Source organism: Puccinia triticina, chromosome 4A (genome assembly GCF_026914185.1).
Source record: "Puccinia triticina chromosome 4A, complete sequence".
Classification (NCBI taxonomy): Eukaryota; Fungi; Basidiomycota; class Pucciniomycetes; order Pucciniales; family Pucciniaceae; genus Puccinia; species Puccinia triticina.
Window position 1 is genome coordinate 8,001,000 of NC_070561.1, and position 20,523 is coordinate 8,021,522.

General features: G+C 46.5%; 3 protein-coding genes across 3 annotated transcripts; 1 reads left to right on the top strand and 2 right to left on the bottom strand.

The window, feature by feature from the left end:
- Positions 1–2,796: 2,796 nt before the first annotated feature.
- PtA15_4A846 (uncharacterized protein) lies at positions 2,797–9,504 on the bottom strand (the record flags this gene model as incomplete). The annotated part of the gene is made up of 18 exons (XM_053168772.1): positions 2,797–2,852; positions 2,933–3,168; positions 3,257–5,326; positions 5,401–5,511; positions 5,605–5,795; positions 5,868–6,013; positions 6,104–6,247; positions 6,340–6,494; positions 6,571–6,719; positions 6,800–7,045; positions 7,134–7,357; positions 7,424–7,508; positions 7,581–8,036; positions 8,104–8,484; positions 8,565–8,649; positions 8,736–8,856; positions 8,936–9,060; positions 9,140–9,504. The coding sequence occupies 18 exons, from the start codon at positions 9,502–9,504 to the stop codon at positions 2,797–2,799; spliced, it is 5,346 nt and encodes a 1,781-aa protein (XP_053019948.1).
- Positions 9,505–9,762: 258 nt separating this feature from the next.
- Positions 9,763–13,850, bottom strand: PtA15_4A847 (uncharacterized protein; the record flags this gene model as incomplete). Its single annotated transcript, XM_053168773.1, has 11 exons — positions 9,763–10,379; positions 10,455–10,679; positions 10,765–11,508; positions 11,582–12,477; positions 12,544–12,730; positions 12,805–12,964; positions 13,035–13,172; positions 13,263–13,372; positions 13,467–13,532; positions 13,619–13,739; positions 13,827–13,850. The coding sequence occupies 11 exons, from the start codon at positions 13,848–13,850 to the stop codon at positions 9,763–9,765; spliced, it is 3,288 nt and encodes a 1,095-aa protein (XP_053019949.1).
- A 4,884-nt stretch (positions 13,851–18,734) lies between these two features.
- Positions 18,735–20,477, top strand: PtA15_4A848 (uncharacterized protein; the record flags this gene model as incomplete). Its single annotated transcript, XM_053168774.1, has 8 exons — positions 18,735–18,890; positions 18,978–19,088; positions 19,176–19,205; positions 19,272–19,341; positions 19,420–19,485; positions 19,557–20,023; positions 20,104–20,207; positions 20,306–20,477. The coding sequence occupies 8 exons, from the start codon at positions 18,735–18,737 to the stop codon at positions 20,475–20,477; spliced, it is 1,176 nt and encodes a 391-aa protein (XP_053019950.1).
- Between the last annotated feature and the right edge of the window lie 46 nt (positions 20,478–20,523).

A 20,523-nucleotide genomic window follows, 5' to 3' on the forward strand; every position in this document is an offset into this window, starting at 1 on the left:
GCGGGTTGCCCATGGGCCAGCCCAGCCCAATTAGCAACCCTATGTCACATGAGGAGCTATGGAGAAGCTCAGATGTTGCTATGTTTGGTACTACCTGAGCTCCCAAGGCTCCTAACGCCCCAGGTGGCCATCAATTTTTTCTTTTGGGAGTTAAATGTCAGATAGCACCTGTGGTGGAGTTGCTCTGAATATCCAGACAGCTTCCTCAACCTGCAATCTACCCTCCTGGGATCCAGAACCCCAGACTTGAAGGCCACACCCTTTCTTCCCCTCCATAGATCAGACCATAAGAATCCAAGATCCACAAGGCATGATGGTTGTAGATCCTTAGTTTACATTTCTTCATGTTTTTTTTTTTCTAAGAGATTAGTACAAGGGAAATGGGAGGGATTGGGGAGATGAGACCAGCACCATTTGAAAGCTGAGGTCCAGAAGTATATGTTGGCTCTGGGGAAGGTCCACAAGAGCTGAGGGGGAGGCTGGGTGAGGCCAAGATCCTCTTTCAAATCTCCTCAAATGAGGACAACAGGTCTCATAATGCAAACTCTTCAAACCTTGAATTTCTAATCTCCAAACAAGAGACTCTGAAACCCCTCCAAACCCAAAACATTGCACATGTTAAATGGATGCACCCAAAGCCTCAGATATCTGTCAGCAGCTGGCAAACCTGACAACGGTGGAAAGGGACAAACAAGCCAAAGCCAAGGTAGCAGAAGCAACAGTGGCTACAAACCCAATAGGGGGTTTCACAATGAGCATTTTTGCTTCCCGTGGCACTAATTTTCTTTACTTGCAGGTGACATACCCACTTAAAAATTTGGTGTGAAGTCCCGCAAGAAATTGCCCCGAGCATCCTCATAACAATACTCGCAAGCGCTTGTACACTTTCCCGGGTTTACTTATTGTGAAACTCCCTAATACCACAGGCAAGGGAACAAAAGATTCACATTCCCAACAATGCTGACAGAGCTCAAGACACAAAGTGGGAGACATATGTCATACAGCACTCAAGTAGTGCTTTACATCCCCACCAACCCTGCCATGTTCCCAGATGACCAGTCTAATATCATCATTTCCATCTCCTAGCTGAACAGAGAGTAGCTGTGCCACCCAATGGATGACTTCCTGTCAGGACCTTCAGGCCTCCCAGAAGTGATCTAGAGTCCAAAAAGCTAGATTCCCCTGCAAACAATATAGAATTTTTGAGTCCAAACCAACATCTGCAGGGGTCCCAGATTGCACCAATATTTAGGTCTGTTTGGGCAACCTTGTTATATGCCATGAATTTTATAGTTTGGTGGGGATCATGTTAAATTAGGGTGTCCAAAGTTGACTTGCATAAAATCATGACACCATAAAATCTAAGCTGAAAAAAATATGTACCACCCAAACACTAAGGCTCCGTTTGGCAGCAGTGATGTTACGTAATAACCACTGCTTTTCTATAGCCGGGCCTCACCAAGGCCCATATCATATCACTTGCATGTTTGGCAGATTTGAGAAGTTATGAGGGTCATCACTCCTCATCATCCCCGCCATTTCCAATATAGTATCCCTGGGGGTGTATTTGGGGTGATATTGGCACCCTTACACAACACACCCCAACTCTACCTCTGTTACTCCCCTTGATGGCCGGTACAGACTTTGTACCGGTCACCAAGCGGGTTACACACTCCAATTGATGGGCCAACACAACCAGTCATTGAGATTGATGACCAATCCAACACAATCGGCCATTGATGACCAGTGGTCATCAAAGGGACATTCCCCTCAATGACCATTGGTCATCAAAGGGCCCATGTATTCCCCCAATGACCATTGGTCATCAAAGGGACTATGTATGTATTCCCCTTGATGACCATTGGTCATCAAAGGGCCCATGTATTCCCCCAATGACCATTGGTCATCAAAGGGACTATGTATGTATTCCCCTTGATGACCATTGGTCATCAAAGGGACTTTGTATTCTCCCCAATGACCATTGGTCATTGAAGGGACCATGTATTCCCTTCAATGACCAATGGTCATTGATGGGACTATGTGTTCCCAAAAAGGGACTCTGTATTCCCTTTGATGACCGTGCATCGGCCATCCTCAAGAGGAGTTAAACACTTGATTGGCCTTGCCGGTATGTATGCTTGATGGCCGGTATTTACCGGCCATGGAGCTTGTTATGTAGGCAAGCTGTATGACGCAAGTGGCAGCCAAACTGAAAGATATGAAATTCAAGAGTGATGTGCATCACATTAGGTAAGTGCACAACATCACATAACATTATTGCTGCCAAACAGGGCCTAAAATTAGAGCACCATTTCTAAAATGGTACATATAAAATCATCATTTGAAAATTTTATGATTTTATGATTTTATGTATTGAAAACTTTATGATTTCAACTTTGAACACCTTAAATATAGTTAGACCCTGTTCAGATGCTTGTTATGTGTCATAAATGTGTTACAAGTGGGCAGATTTCTAATGTGCCCAGGGGCTTTAGAAATTTGGTGAAAATTGAATGAGGGCCAAACTTGGGTTGCACATCATCAAGTTGCCCACGCGTGTTTCCAAATGGGGCCTATTGATATATAAATCTTGCCCGATCCAGCACTAAATGTTGCAATTTATACACTTTTATAATGTATGACAAGGCATCCAAACGGGGCCTTAGGTGTACATACAACACATTACAAGGAGTATCATGATAATTTGGTCCAAATCCTTCTAGATTATTGGACCACTAAAACATACATAGTGGTAGGAAATACAAAAAACAAAACATCCAGCTGGTTGGTTGAGGATCATTCGTCTCGAAAACGACTCCGGTCTTTACATTCGTAAATGTGTATGACACCGGCTAAACCAAAAAACGCGTTAGAGATGTGAGTGTTAAGCCAGCGGGGTGTAACTTTGAGAGACGAGCTTGGCTGGACTGACTTTTATCAGCACTAACGATGCACCGAAAAGGGAGATCGATGACGGCAATAGCAGTGATCGCATCGCTATGGTTTCTGAGCAGCGTTTGCTGGTAATTGGCCACGACGGTTGATCGATGAGGGGTAGGATTCGCATCCGCTCTTGACGGATTGTTATTGCGTCTGTGGGGATGGCTGCTTTGATAAGATTTAGCGATATATTCGAGATGAATTGTCGGGTTATCGGATGCATCAGATCTTTTTGAGGGAAAGGATACATGACATCAGACTCGAAAGACGAATTCAGAGCAAGGTTTTTGGATACTTAGCAGATGGGTCACTCAACCTGAACTGCGGTCGATCATCGTCTATCTCCAAACCGCTGACTGTATTGGAGCGCTCCGGGACTGAAAGATCCCAAAATCGAATCCTGCGGTCGTCCCCAGCACTGATCAAGTACCCGGCCGGTCTCGAAGAGACCTGAGCAATGTTCAGCTCATCTGCCATCATAATCAGTTCTCCGGAACTAGACATGTTATCGTGGTAACGCGAGCCAATTATAAATGAGGAAACTGTTGGCGGTTGGCGGAGCAGCTCGTGCGGATTTGGCCTGATGCTGTTCTGCCTGGTTGATGGTTCCAACCGTTGATTTTCTTGTAGGAGCAGCTCTATTGCACTTGATGCATCCAATTGTGAGGGCAAAGGTGCGACAGACTTGGCATTTGAGTAGTGATAATTCTCGCCGTCTAGTCCCTCGTGTTTGGCTCGAAATCTATCGACGGCTACATCTGATGTATTCCGAGATACTAAGAAGGTTTGCACCAATTTACCCATTTCTAGATCCCATACCTGTAGGGTTTGATAAGTCGGACGCTCGGAGTTGTCGTCGATCGTTGTCAGGGCAGCAATGACTACCCAACGCCCTCTACCTTGAGTGGGGTGGACGTTCAGCTGATGGATTGGTCCATCGGCCATTTTCCAAGTCTTCAATAACAATCCAAACCTCATGTCCCAAAGAGACAAATAGCCCATCGTAGTTCCGACAACCAGCCATATCTTCTTCTGATCAATGCACAATTGGGAAAGAGGACCAAAATGCTTAGGATTTCGGAAGATTCGGGTGGTCCGCATGGTTCTCAGATCGAGAGTGACGATTGAACATTTATTGGTAATGTAAATCAGATCGGATGATGTGAGAGTGTTGTAATGGATCATAGATGTAATGTATTCCCCGGAGTTCAGCGTATGTTGTCGGATTGCTTCGGGTTTGGAGTAACTGGGCAAAGTGCTATCGAAATTGACGTCAATTCGATGGACCAAGAGTGTGCCATTGGTAGAGGCACTTGCTACACAGTGGCTGTGCTCCAACAAACAAACGTGGGTGATCCGTCCTCCTTGATTGAACGTATGGCGTGACTTGCTAGTCACATTCTTTTCCAGTCGTACGGTGTCCCACACTTTAACGGTTCCATCGTGAGATCCACTGGCGAAGAAGACGAAATCTGGAGAAACGCAAAGGCTCGAGACTGCTGCAGTGTGTTCGATCAAATGGCCGATCAAATTTCCGCTCGACGACCTCGAGCTTTTCTCCTTGACGGCCAAAAATGACCGAAAGGCTTTCCGCCGGGGTATCCCTTCAGCCACCACGGGACCGAATTCGGGCAAAGGCTCTCGATAGCTGTCTAGAAAGACGCGCTCGAGTAGATAACGAATATTTGCATCATGTCCCTCGTATGTGCTACTAAATCGCTGGGGCGGCGGTGCGCTAAGTCGGGTGCGAGGATTGGGACAAACACTTGACATTTGTTCTGTTGCTTGAGAGCCGAGACCACTAAAATTTACGTGAGCCTGACGCGTCCGAGCCTCCGTATCTAATACACCAAACACGGAGGTGGTATCCCGAGCGGTGGCAGGATTAGTTTTGGAAACATCAAAGCCTTTTGAGCTGGATACAGGAGTTCGAGAATCAAGAATAGGTTTGGCAGTAATCTCGCTCGAACGTTCTAGCAGTCCGCCAAGCAGGTGAGCGTCCGTCGAACTGGCGCTACTTTGAGGTCGGGAGGTTTGTATTTCAGGATTGGGTGTGCCCGGAATTGTCGGACTCATGACATTACGGGTTACCAAGTGTCTTCGAAGATCTGTGACTGTGGGAGAGTCAATCCTGGTGCTCGGCCGCTCCAGATCGCTTGAAGACGGCGGGATGTCCACAGAGACCTTGCGTTGCAAACTGCCGGGCAGACGAGGATTACGGACCGTCAAGTTGCTAGGATTAGTGATTTTGTTGTGATTATTATTATCCGAGGCCGATAGATTCTTCAAAAGGATGTTGTGCAGTGGGATTCCGAAGTCCTGGAGCGAAACGTTGCTGTCGTCCAGAAGGTTTGAAGCTTCCAGGGTGGTATTAGGTGTAGGAAGTCTATAAAGTGAAGCGTGTAAGAAATCAAACTACTGTAAGTAACTGAGGGAATGGGAGCATTTGGATAGCCTTACCTAGCACGGGAATCTGCCACTTTGACAATGTGCTGCCTCATATTTTTGAGCCTGACCTCATCCACCGAGGTCATACCAAGTTTTCGCAGATGATTGAGTTGTGCCGTGTCGCTTTGTATTGCAGGAAAAAACGAGACTTTGAGGGTCAGTGAAATGGTTCATCTATCCGACATCGTACAGCGTGTGTCGGAGAAAAGGACTCACTCTTCGGACAACAGAGCATGATTATCAGGAAAACTTGCTTGGAATTGACGAGAGGTAGACGCAGGCTGGGAAGACGGTGATGCAGAGGAAGACTGTGGTTTTTTAGCAGCCGCACTTGGCAATTGCCAAAAAGATGAGCGCTGTCTCCTGCCAGCCCAAACTACTGCAGCTTCATACACAATTCGTGGGATCTGGACGATGATAGGGGTTGAGAGAAATGAGGGAAATGTGCAAGGGTTTATTTAATTGGCATTATAGCTTACCGGGGCTTCTAAGTTGGTCAAGATGGATTGTTTGGTCAAATCTTCAATGTCACAGCGGAGGAACTTCCGTAGGGCTGGGTACAATACACACCATACGTCTGTTGTCGGCAATACGTGGGACACTGTGACGATTAGTTCTGTAGACGCTGCAGTAAGAGAAACAATGTTTTTTGGGAGCAATTAGTTAAACGTTTTTCCATCCAGTGCAAGTCAGCCTCAGTCTTCAGATCACTAACCCCGCCTGATCCATGAATTCGGGTGGCTTAATAAAACGATGACAGCAGCGATTAGTTCCCAAAGCTTATGCTCGCTCAACAGCTTTTTCTTGATAACTTCGGTTAATGCGGTGATGACCCGTGTAGAAACAAATTCTTCTGAGTCTGAAGGAAACAATTTGGTAAATCAGGTCGGGTCGGAAAACCAGTAAATTAGTAACTCAAGCATGTGTCATCTCGAAGTGAGCTGTTCTGACCTGCCAAAGCTTGCATCATCATCGGCAACAAATACTCTTCAACGCTCACGGGTCCAATTTCAGTGTATATGTCAGCCATGTGCTCGAAAAATGATGTTCGGAGGATGTAGTCGTTTTCGTTCAAGTAGGTTAAGATGTGAGCCAAGAGAATGTCGCTGCAAGCATGATTCAACCAGAGTCAAAAAAAGCTATTCTCCAGTCACTGAAAACTTGAACAGTTAGTGTGCGCACTTGGTTTTTACTCGGCCGAAAAATTTCGACAAGTCTGGAAGGCTGGTCAGAAGCGACCTCTTGGTGACAGTGGAACTATCGGTAAGCAGTGATACAACGATTTCTTGGAATTGTCGGTGAAGCTCGTTGATATTGTAATCGTACGATGACTGGGGAAAGGGCCCACTCAGCCAGCTGAAATCATCCCCGGAAGAGCAAAGCGATTGAAAGTATAAAAAAAAAACTCAACCTCGATCGTATCAATTGGATCTCCCGATGTCATTTCCGTTGTTTCGCGCTCCATTCGCTTCCTCTGATTGATAACTTGGGTCAAGTTTAAAAATCTCTTGCTCGCTAAAGCAAGTGGGCCGATGCACTTCCCAAGAGTCGCGCGAACAAACTCCGAAGGGTCGTTGATCAAATGCTTGAGATTAGGAATGAGGTACTCGGGAAACAAAGATGAATTTGAGGGAGTAATCATGTCGACCAGTAGCAGCTAAAACAAAACACAAAGAACACAAATAATCACGGGTGAGCAAAGGCGTCACACTTGATTGGGTTATGGAGGGGAAAGTCCCACTTACAACCTGCGTCAAACATAACAACGTGCTAGTCTTGATCGAATCACAACTTTCCGCAGTGTTGAGGAGGCTGACAAGGTATGGCAATACCCGATCCAACATGGTCTCATCCGTCAGATGATCCAGTAATGCAAGGTACAAATCCAAGGCTTTCAAGACCGAGTTGGGATACAAGCAGCTACGGATATTAGAGTTCAGGACCGATAGGAGGATCAAGGCGACGTCATCTGATAATCAAAACAGAAATAAGCCATTGCACAAGGCGATAGATTGATTGTTAAAATTGTACTGACCATCAACAGAACTTTTCGAGAGCTCAGGTGTGGACCGCAAGCAAACATTGCGACCAGGGACGTTGATCCTCAGGGGGAAATCGGCCTAGAAGCCAGCGGAAAACATGATTGTATTCAGACATTAAATTACTGATGATTCTGCGTGAGACGGGATTACCCAAGCATGGCGTGATGTTTGGGGCCCTGTTCCTTCGGATTGTTCAGCACCCGCATCGGAGTGTGGATGATCTGCCTCCCCACTTCCTTCAGCCGCCTTGGGGTGAACTTTGCGCCTGTGAGTGCCGCCCATGAAGCCGGAAATGTATTCGAAATCCGACCACAATTTTTCGATGATGCCGTCTGCGTCGTTTCTGAGTTTAGAATGGGATGAAAAATCACCCAGCCTTGATCCTCCTCCGACGGAATGGCCAGCTCCTAGGCCGTCACCATGGCCTTTGCGAGGTGTGATAGGTGGATTGAAAGGGCCAGAGAGATCTTGAATGCTCAATAGGAATGGGTGCAGAAACATGTAAAAGGAGTTCGGGAAGGTTTTGTTGCTTTGGCAGTTGTTGAGATACTCTTCGAATGTTAAGCGATCGCTTGGATTGAGCTGAATCATATTTCGCACCAGATCCTTCAGGTGAAAATGGACTTCAGTTAGCTAGCTGTCGATCTATCTTCAACAGCGGGACGAGACCGACCCGAATTTTCTCATCTTCGATCCCACGAAGGTACGGCTCCACGGAATATTCCCCCAACTTGTATTTGAACATCTGACTGAGAGTGAACGGGCTAGTTCCTTCGGTGAATAATTCTCCAATGACACAGCCCAAGCCAAAAACATCCATACTTTCTACAACTTTAGGTTTTGAAGTCACTTCGATCTCAGTCTCAGCAGAATAAAACCGCTCCGGGGCCAGATAACAAGATCTGCGTGAAGAGGTGTCGAAGTAGTACGAAAAGTCGGCTGGGTCATCTTCGGGTAGGTAAGTTGGTTTGAAGGTAGAGGAGAAGTCGGTGATATAGACCCAATTCCAGGAGGTCACAATAACGTTTTCTGATTTCAGATCGCCGTGTGGGACCTGTTCGTAGCATCCAAAACCTAGCAAGTTTAGCTATCGTCCAAATCAATGATTGTAGTGGAAAGGATTAAGAAACTCGCCCCTCTATTCCAAGAGTTACGCATGGCGGTCAACAATTGAAAAGCGATCCATTTCTTCTCGGTAAGGCTTAGAAAGGGACGCGTACTATAGCAGAAAATGGTGAATATCTCTGTTAAAAAGGAAGATCTGAACGAGATAAATGGAGCCCAAGAGGGAAAATAGAAACAAACCTGATGCGATCGTACAAATTGTTAGTTAACCATTGTCTGATCAGATAACCCGCCTTCTCAGTTTCGACAGCCCTCTGGTAAGTGAGCACGTTAGGGACATCCTGAAGCAATCCGCGTTCTGCTGGGTATTTCGGAATAATGTGAAGGGAAATAAGATGTTGGACAAGGATTTGTAAGATGTGGCGAAAGGGGAAGTTTACATTTGAGCCTCCTGACGAAGCCTTTGAGACTGAAGGAAGGGTCGGTCTTGACGAATACCTTGACGACTATCCGGCCATACTTGTGGCGCGCCCTGATGGTCTTGAGGAATCGGGTGGTCCCAAGACTAAAGAAAACAAATAGTAGGGTGTCAGTGATCGAATCAAATTGGGAGTTTGGAGAGCAACTCTTTCAGATTGACGCACGATTTTTCGTAGAATATGTCAGTTCCCAGTTCGGATACAAAGCTATCGAGCGTCAGTCCAGTAGGTCGGTTGAGATTGTTGGAGGGCGCGTTTCCCATTATGTTTTGGGATAAATTTGTGAGGAAAGCTGGATAATGGAGCAGGCCTTGGGGTGATAGAACGGTGGCCCCGTCGAGCGCTTCGGGGGTCGACAAAGACTCGATGTAAATCCTGGCCAACAGCGGCCAACCTCTTGAAAAAAGACCCTCAAGGCCCATCTTCAGTTCAACTTGCAAGTCAAAGAAGAGTTGGGATCCATAATGCAAATTTTGAGGCTTGAAAACACTCGGATACATCTCTGAATATTTCCAGACGTGTTCATTCATTCATCTGACATTCATTTTCGTGAATAAAAAGTGAAGAAAATAAATTATATCTATTGATGTATTTGATCTATATGAATGTTTTGATTACTGTAAGGGGAAAAAAAATGTATGCAGAAGGATGAGCATTCCGATCGTGAAAACTCAACTGGCGTCTAAGCAAAAAAGCAAACCATAATAAACAACAATGCGAACGAACACGAAAGGGGGGGAGGGATGGGAGAGAAGAGGAAGTGGTACAAGACAAGTAAAGGGGGATGATTACAAACAGGCGGGCAAGCAAAGCCTCAACGGTCTAAGAGGTTTAGTTTCCTCCAAGCTGAGGGAGAAGAGCAAGGACTCTTTGCCGCGTTTGAGGCGGCCAGTAGCGAGACAGATCTCTGAGAGCAGGTACCAGGCCTCGGGGACATCCCAGGCGACGGTCTGGGTGAGCTGGTCTAGGAGGCCCTCGGCGAGCTCGACGGAGCCCTGCTCCTTGAGGATCCGGGCCATATGGACGACCGCGGACACGTGGTGGTCGCAGAAGGCAAGCGCCTTCGTCAGACAATCGATCGCTTGGCTCAACTCGCTCATCGACAGACTGTACAACCCGTACTGCACCCAGAGCTCCGCACTCTCCCCATTCAACGTCTCCGCTTCTTGGATCGCCCCTCGACATTCACTGTTCTTGCCCCATCGTCGGAACGTCGCCGCTGACATTAGCCATAAATCTTGCAGGATCTTCAACGACTTTAGATTCGCAACGTTTTCTTTCTTCTCCTCTTCTTTGATCACGATGTCAGCCATCTCTTGCGTAAGAGCTGCCAGATCATTAGCTCCTGAGGTGGATCGTTGTTTCTGCATGTGAGTTGAGGACGAAGTGTGGGTTCGGCGTCGGACTATCGGAGGAGATCAGTCGACATGAGTGGTTTTTTATTTATTTATTGATAAAGGACAGCGCGAAACCGGCTCACTTGAATTAGATACCTTGAGATCAAATGTTGGCTTTCTGACTTTCAACCGAGATGTGCGGATGACTGACCGGGCTGTTGATGGAGAGGCGGACAAGTTTCTTTCATGGACAAAGGAGGATGAAGCGCCAGTCGACCTGGATTGAGATAGTGGCTGAGATTGGGAGGTAGCTTGCGAATGTGATTGGGAATGTGAATTCGACTGTAAATGAGTCATTTGAAGGAGATCTAAGGATAATGAAGAAAAAAAGAGATAACTTCGGTTCAGCTGACAAGACAACACCCGGTATGAAAAGTGTGACAAATGTCTGACCTTGGGTGTGAATTTGCGAGTAAATCTGAGCAAAGAATGCAAAGAGGCTTTGTTGATCAGATAGTGCAACTTCGGGACCCTGGAGGGCCTCGATGAGCATATTTTTCGTCATCCTTAACTGGATATTAGCCTCGAGATTATCAGCTTTAGGCACCGGAAATTCGAGTTTGTTTTGGCTGTAGTGGGAGGCACTTGGAGTGAGTGATGTGTCTCGGCTAGAACGATTTAATACGGCCGGTACTGCCAAATGTCCTTCGACAGCCTGCGTGATTTGTGGAGGTGGCCCAGACTCTCGCTCGGCGATTAGTCCCACCGCGGGTGGCTTGGCATTGCTGGTGGCCGATATCTCGGTTGAGCTCACTGGGCTCTCATCGGTCAATTGTGTTCCAGGAAAGCTCGAGTCTCGGCTGACACTCGAAGAGCCAGCCCTTGGTGTTCTCGTCCCAGATTCACCTTCATCAAGATCTTCTGTATTTACCAGGCCAACTTCGGCGATATCGAGTGCCAGTTTGAATTCCTTTGAGGCAGAGGTTAGTAAGCATAACAGATGCCATGCACTGGTATGAGTAGGATTAATTTCAACTGCGGTGCGCGCAGATACCAAAGCGGAATCGATATCGCGTAATTCAGCCTGGGCGTAAGCCAAATGATACATATTCTCGAACGAGCTGGGATCGTTTTCAGCCGCCCGGGTCAGCAGCTCTAGGTAAGATGCGTGTAAGGCAGGGCGTGTCTCCTGATCGGCTGGAGAAAAATAAAGTAGCATTGGTCAAACTACTCCTAGATCATGTAAAACTTGAGCTTCGGATTGACTCACCTTTCAGAGCACAGGCACCAGCAGCAATGCCCCTCATCCTGGCCAGACGAGATTTCAAGCAGGCATTGTTTCGTACTGCCTCCGATTTTGTGCTTTCCATAATCTGGTTGGCACGATCCAAAATCTTAGTGGCTTTCTCGGGGTTATTGAGAAATTTGATCAACATCCGGCTTCCATAGACCATAGTTGTGATGAATTCTTCGTCCGTATCTCTGTTGGGCACAATAGCCCTTGTATTTGGTTGATTTTGCGAAGTCTGGGCACCATTAAGCATGGCTTCACCCGATACTAACGGGCGAGGATTTTCGAGTTCTGAAGATTCGTAGTTGCCGTTGGCGCTAGCCGTGAGGTGTAATTGACAATAGAGATCCAAAGCCGCTTCGGCCTCCTCCCAGTCGTGTTTGACATCCAACAATCGAACGAGGTACCGGAGAATCTTTTGAGAGTGAAACGTCTTGCGTGTCGCGTCGTGTAACATGTCGATGACGTGTGAAGCGTTTTCAGGGTCGGAGCCACCAAGTTGCCAGCCCTCATAGAGCAGATCACAAAACTCGAGCATTAGATGATTAGTGCAGCCCGCTTTCGGAAACGTGGTGATGACTCGAAGAACTGCATTATACGACTTGGCAACGGTTATGAGTTCGGATCTCCAAGCCACGCTAGGCGATCGGATGGTGATCAACTCTCCGTCGTGTAGAGTAGAAATCGAAACTTCGGAGTATTCCTTGGTGGGTTGGGTTGCCAATGGCTTCCACGAATCAGATCTGGCGGTTATGAACAAAAGTTTGATGTACGACTTATGAATCGCGCTCCGCTTATTCAATCGAAATGATAAGGGCCAGTATCTGGAACGGCTGTGGTAGCATCGGTGTAATTCCAGAGAATCTATACCTGGTCTGATGCAATTTCGAGTCAGTCTAATGCGAAATAGGATAACACCCAAAAAAGTACGAATTTCTGACATTACAACTCTAGACAGTACGCAAGCACGATACATCGCCAGTTCAGCCCATCCATGTAGTTCATGGTGCAGCTCATCCATAGCAGCAAGGGACAGAGAGCCCAAACAAATGTCGTAGACTTCGATAACTCGGCTGTAAGCTTCTAGTGTGACCGATGATTCTACGCCGTTGCGCTGTTGAGCCAAGGCTGTGAGAGCAGGAGAAAGGCGTCAATGCATTAGAACCACTCGAAAAGGCTGTCTTGGAAAGGCAGTGACTTGCCTTTGACAGTCAGACCAATCACCAACAGGATCACGTCATATTTCTCAAAGTTGAGATCGACAGTCTCGGGCACTACAAACGTACATTTCTGGATCGTTTCCAAGCAATGCTCATAGTCTCCTGCAACATACGAACCAAACGAAATGACGATGTTTGCAGCCTGGTGAAAGCAGTCTAAATGAGCAACAGAAACTTGATGAAAGAGAGAGGTGGGATATTCAGTAGCTTGCATTTTGTTCACTTTGTAACTTCGGATCAGCTTCGTTTGTGTTATGCTTGGCGAGGGTTGCCGTTAGTTTTGCAACATGTTGTTGAGCGATCTCTCTGTCTTCGGCTCTTACGAGGGGCGGTAGTAACGAATGGCCATTCTAAGGCTCATAAAACGGATGAGGGATGGTCAAGAGTTGTTTGAGGGTGGTGGATACATGGTGGAATTGGGACTGAGACTCAGGGCCTACTTCTAGATCGTCGTTAAGATGAACTTTGTCGTGGTCGTACGCCGCCTCTTGATCGGCAGAAGCAAGCAGCAATCTCAGAGCCAGCTCGGTGGCCGCAATCTCAGCCGTCACTGACATCGTTTCCCTCCGCCCAAAAAAGTAGAGGATGCACGATTAACTTTCCAGCCAACCTCTATCCGGTTTCTTGAGTGAATTATTACTTACGAGCTCGATCAGGATTGTGTTTGAGATACTTGCGAATGATTTCTGTCCAGGATAGGCCAGGGCCGACTGCGCTCGAAAAAGACGAAGAGTCCATGGTCTTGATCAGAAATGAACTTTGGACTACCAGCCCGATCGGTAGACAAACGACATACCTTCGGCAGGGTTAGTGGCTGGGGTGATCAGGGTTCCCTTGGCGGTGATGGGTGTGGATTGAGTCCATGATCCTGCCGATCTGACCAAGTCGAGGAAGCGAGCGTATGTTTGACCTTTTGGCTGCGTTCATGTAAAATATCAAGCGTCGGAGAAGGTCAGACTTGAGAGTTTGTTTATGGCCGATAATAGACTGTAGAAGATACTCACCTGATGACGAGAGATGATAGACATCCCGTTCCGAGGAGGGCGTGCAGTCGATGAGGTTGTGGTGGTCAACAGCTCTTGGTGGTTCTCTCGGCCTGAGCCAGGAGATCACCCTCTGCGGTGATTACGTCATTCGTCCATCGCACCACTCCCCCGCACCAGAAACGGGCCCAACAAACTGCGTGAAGTTTTATGCCGTTCTCTTAGGGAGAACTCCACACGAAACTGGAAAGTATGAATGGTCTGACGAGGATAAGAAGGCGAATTATCAAAGGAATGTCTTTTGCCCAGCCTAAAGAAAATCTCGGAATAGATTGAGACATAAAGAGCTGGCCATTCTGGTAGATAGCTTTGAGCTAACCAGACCCTAATTTAACACAAGTCCCCCCTGGTGGGAGCGCTGTGGCTGGCGGCGAAGCCGCCCCTCCCGCAGGGAGGGACTTGTGCATTATCCCAAATTTTACGCGGGAGCAGAAAGTTCATTTGGCTGAGAGGTTTTTAAAATTTTTATAGCTCCTGCCCCAGCCTCTCCACCAATATGCCCTATCTGTACCCTATGCTACTTTTCTTTCTCTACATTTTGGTCTACTCAGATTTTTTCTATCTCAATCTGTTGACCTTTTCAAAAGATCAAAAATGCACAAGTCTTCCAAATGAGGCTCCACTTGTTTGGGACTCCAGGAGTTGTTTTTCTGGCTACAAGATAGATAAGTGGCTCAAATTCCTTGCAAGAACAGAACCTACAGCTCTGTGTATTCAGTTTTTCTATATTGGTTGGGATTTTTAGTGTAGCAGATCCTTTCTGCTCCTGCTTAAATCAAGACATAACTCATAAGCCTCTCCTGCGGAGAGCCCTCCGGGCGGGGTCCCCCGGACCCTCCGCCCAAGAGGCTTTGTTAAGCTAGAACCAGACCCTGATGGTACTTGGGGAAGAGGTTTGCTAACACCAGGATAGCAAGCCAAAATTGTGCACTAATCTTCAATCTTAGTGATTTCCACCAGGGGAGATATGTTCCCACTCCCCAGGGAGTGCCTTACCGTAACTTTTTTCCATAACTGTGCTGGAGGCCTTTGGTAAAGCAATGTTGAATAGGTATGAACAAGACTGGAAGTCAGCGTGGAAATCAGTTGGAAATCATCCTGAAATAAACCATAACTTGCCAAAAAATCATCCAGAACTCATCTATAATTCATCCAGAACTCATCCAGAATATAGTCCTTTCTTGGCTCCATGACCAGTGTGTCCTTTCCATGGAGATGTGAAAGGCCCAGCCTGTGATTTTTTCCCCCTCATGTACTCGCGTACATCAGGGGGACAATTGGTGTCTCAAAACAATTTTTTTACTTTTCATGTGGCTGTGAAAGGCCCATCCTGTGATATTTCCACCTCAATGTACGCGCGTACATCAGGGTGACTATTAGCAAAGTGCAAAAAGGTTAACTTGCATGTGCACATGTGAATTTTGAAAAGCAAAAAAATACAAAATTCACTAGATCATTTTTGTGAGGAGGACAGGATATATGGCCAAAGTGAATTGGCACCGCAATCCAACCTTGACTTAACTCAGACTTTCACCCTATTAAAACAGTTTTTTGTCATTTTTATCAGCCAAATTCAAATTAATTCCCGCATTTCCAAGAAAATGGGTTTCAATTTCAATGACTGCAACATTACCACATTCCAAAAATCTAAACCCAATAATACCAAGTCAACTTTTAGTTTAATTTTGTACATCAGGGCATATAATATTTAATGTGAATTACAAGAAACCCATTTTTTTGGAGGAATTACTTTTGAGAATGGGAATTTTGCTTTTCTATCCTTAAAAATCAGTAAACAGGAGCAATTGATGAGTTGGACTTTGGTGAAATATCATTTCATCATATTTCTTCCTACAGTTGTACAGAGAAAACAAAAGAATTCTACACAACATTGTGTTGACTTCCAAATCAATTGTGACTGACTTTTCACTAACTTCTCCATCCAATTTACTATTTTGGGGATGAGTTACTAATCCACATCAGGCTCACATCCGACCAAAACTCACATAAAATTCAGCTCTGGCACTCCCTGGGGAGTGGGAACAAATCTCCCCTGGTGTTCTAACCGCCCATCCTCAGGCATGTTGGGTGATTTGTTTTTGAAATACTTTGTTTTTTCAACTCAAGCCTGTAGGATTTCTTCATCAAGATCTGATTCTACTCAACACACATCATGGTAAGTATTGGTAATTGGCACCACAAGAACAGAGGTGAAGCACCAAGAAGATTTCACATGCCACATAGGAGAATGCTTTTTCTGCTTGTAAAGTTGAGAGACCAACCCTCATAACAAGACTTGAGAACTTCCTTCTGGGTTAGAAAGCTGGAAACTTTATTATTTTAATATTTTTTAGCATACATGCTGCTATTGCTGCCCTTTGAAAATAGAAGATAGAAATACAAAATGGCATTTAGACTGTCTTCAAAGCTGAAGGGAAGTCCTCCACTCTATGATTCCTTTTGGGTGTTGTAATCCAATTTTTTTTTGTAGATTGGACTCAAGGACTTCCTGTCTGTCTGAATTGCTTAATTAAATTGACTCAAGTAATACAAACTGATTTTAGAGGGGTTGAGTGCAACCCATTTTAACTGGCATACCCCCTACCCATCAAGTTATTCGTTAAAAAGGACACACTTTTGATCTATTTTGGTGGTGTTCACTTCATTCCTATCCTGGACCCTGCAGCTCAAGGTTCCTGATGTACAAATTGAATTCCAATAAATCTCCTCAAGTGGAAGATGATGATGATTTGACAAGAGAAATCCCTGGATGTTGCATATATGTGACTTGATTTAGAAGGAAGTGACCTGATTGGCTGGTGAAAGCTTGATCTCAAACCATTTTCACCAGCAAGTAAGGTATAGGCTATAGCCCCTCCTAGACTCCTTCTAAGTTAAACATTTGAGACATTGGAAATTCCTCCAGTGATGAAACAAGCTGGTTTCAAACTGCACTATGTAGGCAGTTTAAATCTGTTAGAATTGTCCAGCACTCTGTGCAGGTTTGTCCCTGGACAGAGTCATGAACAAACTGACTCACTTTTCCTAAAAATTAGCCAGCAAAAAATCAACTTAACTGGGTGACTTCCTGTCAAAATTTGAGGGCCTCCCAGAAGTGATCTTGAACCCCAAAGGCTAGATTTCCCTGCGAAAATATAAGCTTTTTGGGTCTATATCCACAGCTGTGAGGATCTCAGATGTGAAGGGAAGTCATCCACTGTTTGTAACCTGATTAGAAATCTAAGGCAGGATGAAAGCAGCTCTACTGGATGAATTCCCATTGAGTCTGGGACTGGAGCCTCCCAGATCTCACTTGAAAAACCCAAAGGTTTAATTTTTGGTAAAAATGAAAATGTTTTCCTAAGCCTGTGGTTCATTGCTTTCATGTGCACTGTTTGTGGTTTGGGTAGGTGTCTTAATTTTGGATTTAGACAGACATATAGAGCTTTCCAGCTGCCAATGGGAAATCATCCAATAACTGGAGGACTCCCCGCCAATTTGGAGATTCATAAAGCAGGCCATTTTCTATTTTCCATTTCTTAGCATAGAAACCACTTTTGCTCCCCTTTGAAAATAGAAAATAGAAATAGGAAATAGCATTTAGCTGGTATTCTAAACCAAAGGGAAGTCCTCCCTTCACAGTCCAGGCTCACATAGACTACAGTAGATAATCCTACAAAATTTGGGCCAAATTTCCCATTTCAAGAAGGTAGTTTTGACAAAAGTCTAAATCTGGATTTCTGGAGCGTAAGAAGTCAAAAAATCAATCCTCAAATTTTGGTTACGGTACACGCTTGATGTAAGCTCATGACAGTCTGCATGGTGATGTATATCTCGAGAAATGCATCAGGTAAGGTGTCCAAAGTTTTCGTGTTATGAGCCAAAGACTATCCAAATTCTTTGTCATCACGAAATGGGGCGAGAAATGAAACACTCGAGAATAATGATGCACTTCGGCCCCCGCGGCCTTCGCACGCGGTGATGAATTGTATGATCTTGCCCGCGGCGCCAGTGGAAGCGCCATTTTAATAAGGGGCCGGCCCCATCCAAGCAGCGAGCCGAAGTTCGTCCTCCTCGGCGGCGTCCACAGTGCACACTGCACACCGATGGTCAGATGGCCAAGGAGTCAGTGCGCATCGTTCTGTTGTCGTGACACTCACAGCTTGGCAAACTCCGCCCTACATGCTCCGCAAGGCTCCGCCCTCTGCGCCCTATACAAGCTTGCTGATCGAAACATGACTACATATCGACAACGCTCAGCAACGCTCTTTACCCCACAGATTTGTGGGGTACAGATGGCTTGGTGGTGTACACACAGCAATTCAAACCATGTTGGTGGCCGGGATACAACATAAACCAACTTCTCACGGTCGATTCGATGGTTGCGAGTTCACACTGAACAGTTTCCACGGCGCCAGCTGTGGAAGATCAGTTCGAATTTTCACCTGATCGTGACAAGCTATACATTTGAAGTTTGGGGGACGGATCGAGTTGTGGTTGAGATGCCCGATGGCCAGAATCAGATGGACACCAATTCAATCCAACTGGGCACCGCTTGAATTTGAAACCAAGCCCCCTGTTTTCCCGAGCGAGCTGCCAAGCCTGGAGGCTAGTCAGCAAGCCGACTGGCGCACTTTATTTAAGCCGGCACTTGGAGTCGTCCTTTCCGCCCAACCATCCCCCACCTCCAGATTCCTTTCACCTCCAGTTGTTTCTGTGTCCCCCTAATACTCCACCACACACCCACCCTGTTCCCTCCCTGTAACTCTTCACACCCTATCTACCTCTTTACCCCTACGCACTCGCATCCCCCTCCCTCACTTCCAAAGTAGAAAGCCGTAAAGAGCTATGTGCGGAACATCCTCGGCGATGGACCCAGTCTTCCAATCAATCAACCCATCCTTGTATGATCCGCAGCGCGTTTTAGACTCGGAGGAGTTTGAGATTCTCACGGACATGAATAAAGTCAAGGCTTATTCGGATGACAACAAGAACATTGCCTGTTGTTACAATGATAAGCAACAGGTCGGTCTTCCTTGTTTTCGTTGTCGTCTTGCAAGCCAAGTTCTTCCATCTAACTACTTGGACTTTTTATCTGGGCATCTGTTGCAGCTCAACATGGTCAAAAAGCCGATGCCTGAAGTCCATCCAGGCCAAGTTTTAGTCCGTGTCCGGGCCACTGGTATCTGCGGCAGTGACATCCATTTCTGGAAACACTCACGAGTAAGTTGGAGTTCGCCACTTTCGACGTCTGCAGAATCGTGAATGTTTCCACCTAACCGATCGCTTGGCACATATCGTCCTCCTTAGGTTGGCGAGAAGATGGTCGTGAAACATGAGGTGAGCAAAACGTAACTCATACTTGTGATCAACACTCTCTGATATGTTGGCTGTTGTTTCCTACAGTGTGGCGCCGGGCACGAATCAGCTGGGGAAGTGATTGCGCTTGGGGAAGGAGTAACCGATCTTGAAGTCGGTAAGTTCAGTCACTAAGAAATATCGGAGCAACGCGCCCTTGAGAGACATCCACCTGAACCATTTTTGCAACACAAAGGCGATCGAGTTGCAATTGAAGCCGGGATCCCGTGCTCCAAGCCAACCTGCGAGATGTGCCGAACAGGTAAGCCATTTTCGAATCTGACGAGGCATGGCTATTATAGACGAGCTCATATCCGATGCGTTGTTTGACAGGCCAATACAATGCATGCCCGGAGATCATCTTCTGCTCCACTCCACCCTACCATGGCCTCATGACCCGCTATCACGCGCACCCAAGCTGCTGGCTCCACAAACTCCCACCGAACGTCTCCTACGAAGAGGGTTCATTGCTCGAGCCGCTGGCCGTTGCTCTGGCAGGCATCGAGCGTGCCGGAGTCCGACTCGGCGACCCAGTGTTGATCTGTGGAGCCGGACCCATCGGGCTGGTCACTCTTCTCGCATGCCACGCCGCTGGCGCCTGTCCAATCGCCATCACCGATCTTTCCGAAGGCCGCTTGGATTGTGCCAAACGTCTCGTGCCTAGTGTCTCGACCTTTAAGATCTCCTTAGGAGAGTCTGAGACGGACGTCGCTGGACAAATTCAAGCTGCCATGGGATGCAAGCCCCGCGTAGCAATGGAATGTACCGGGTTTGAGTCATCCATCGCCACCGCAATCTTCGTGAGTCTCACAGCCCTGTCTCATATTTGTTGCGTCTGATCATGTTCCTCAACACCCATCACTTCGAATGTTTTTTCCAGAGTGTCAAGTTCGGAGGCAAGGTGTTCGTCATCGGAGTCGGAAAGGACAAGCAAACCCTTCCATTCATGCACATGGCTGAGAACGAAATCGACCTACAATTCCAGTAAGCTCTCTTTTCATGATCGGCGCTAGATCAGCATTGCGGAAACATTCCTGAAACCGTACAACTGACGTCGATGGTATTCTGTGTTAAACCCTTAGATTCCGATACGCCAACCAATACCCCAAGGCCATCCGATTGGTTTCTACCGGACTGATCGATGTCAAACCTCTTATCACTCACCGATTCGTCCTCGAAAAGGCCATCGAAGCATTCAACACAGCTGCTGATCCGAAATCCGGCTCGATGAAAGTTCAAGTTGTAGATTACTAATCCAACGTAGGATTCTTGATTCCTTTTGTCATCCGATGTAGTAAAC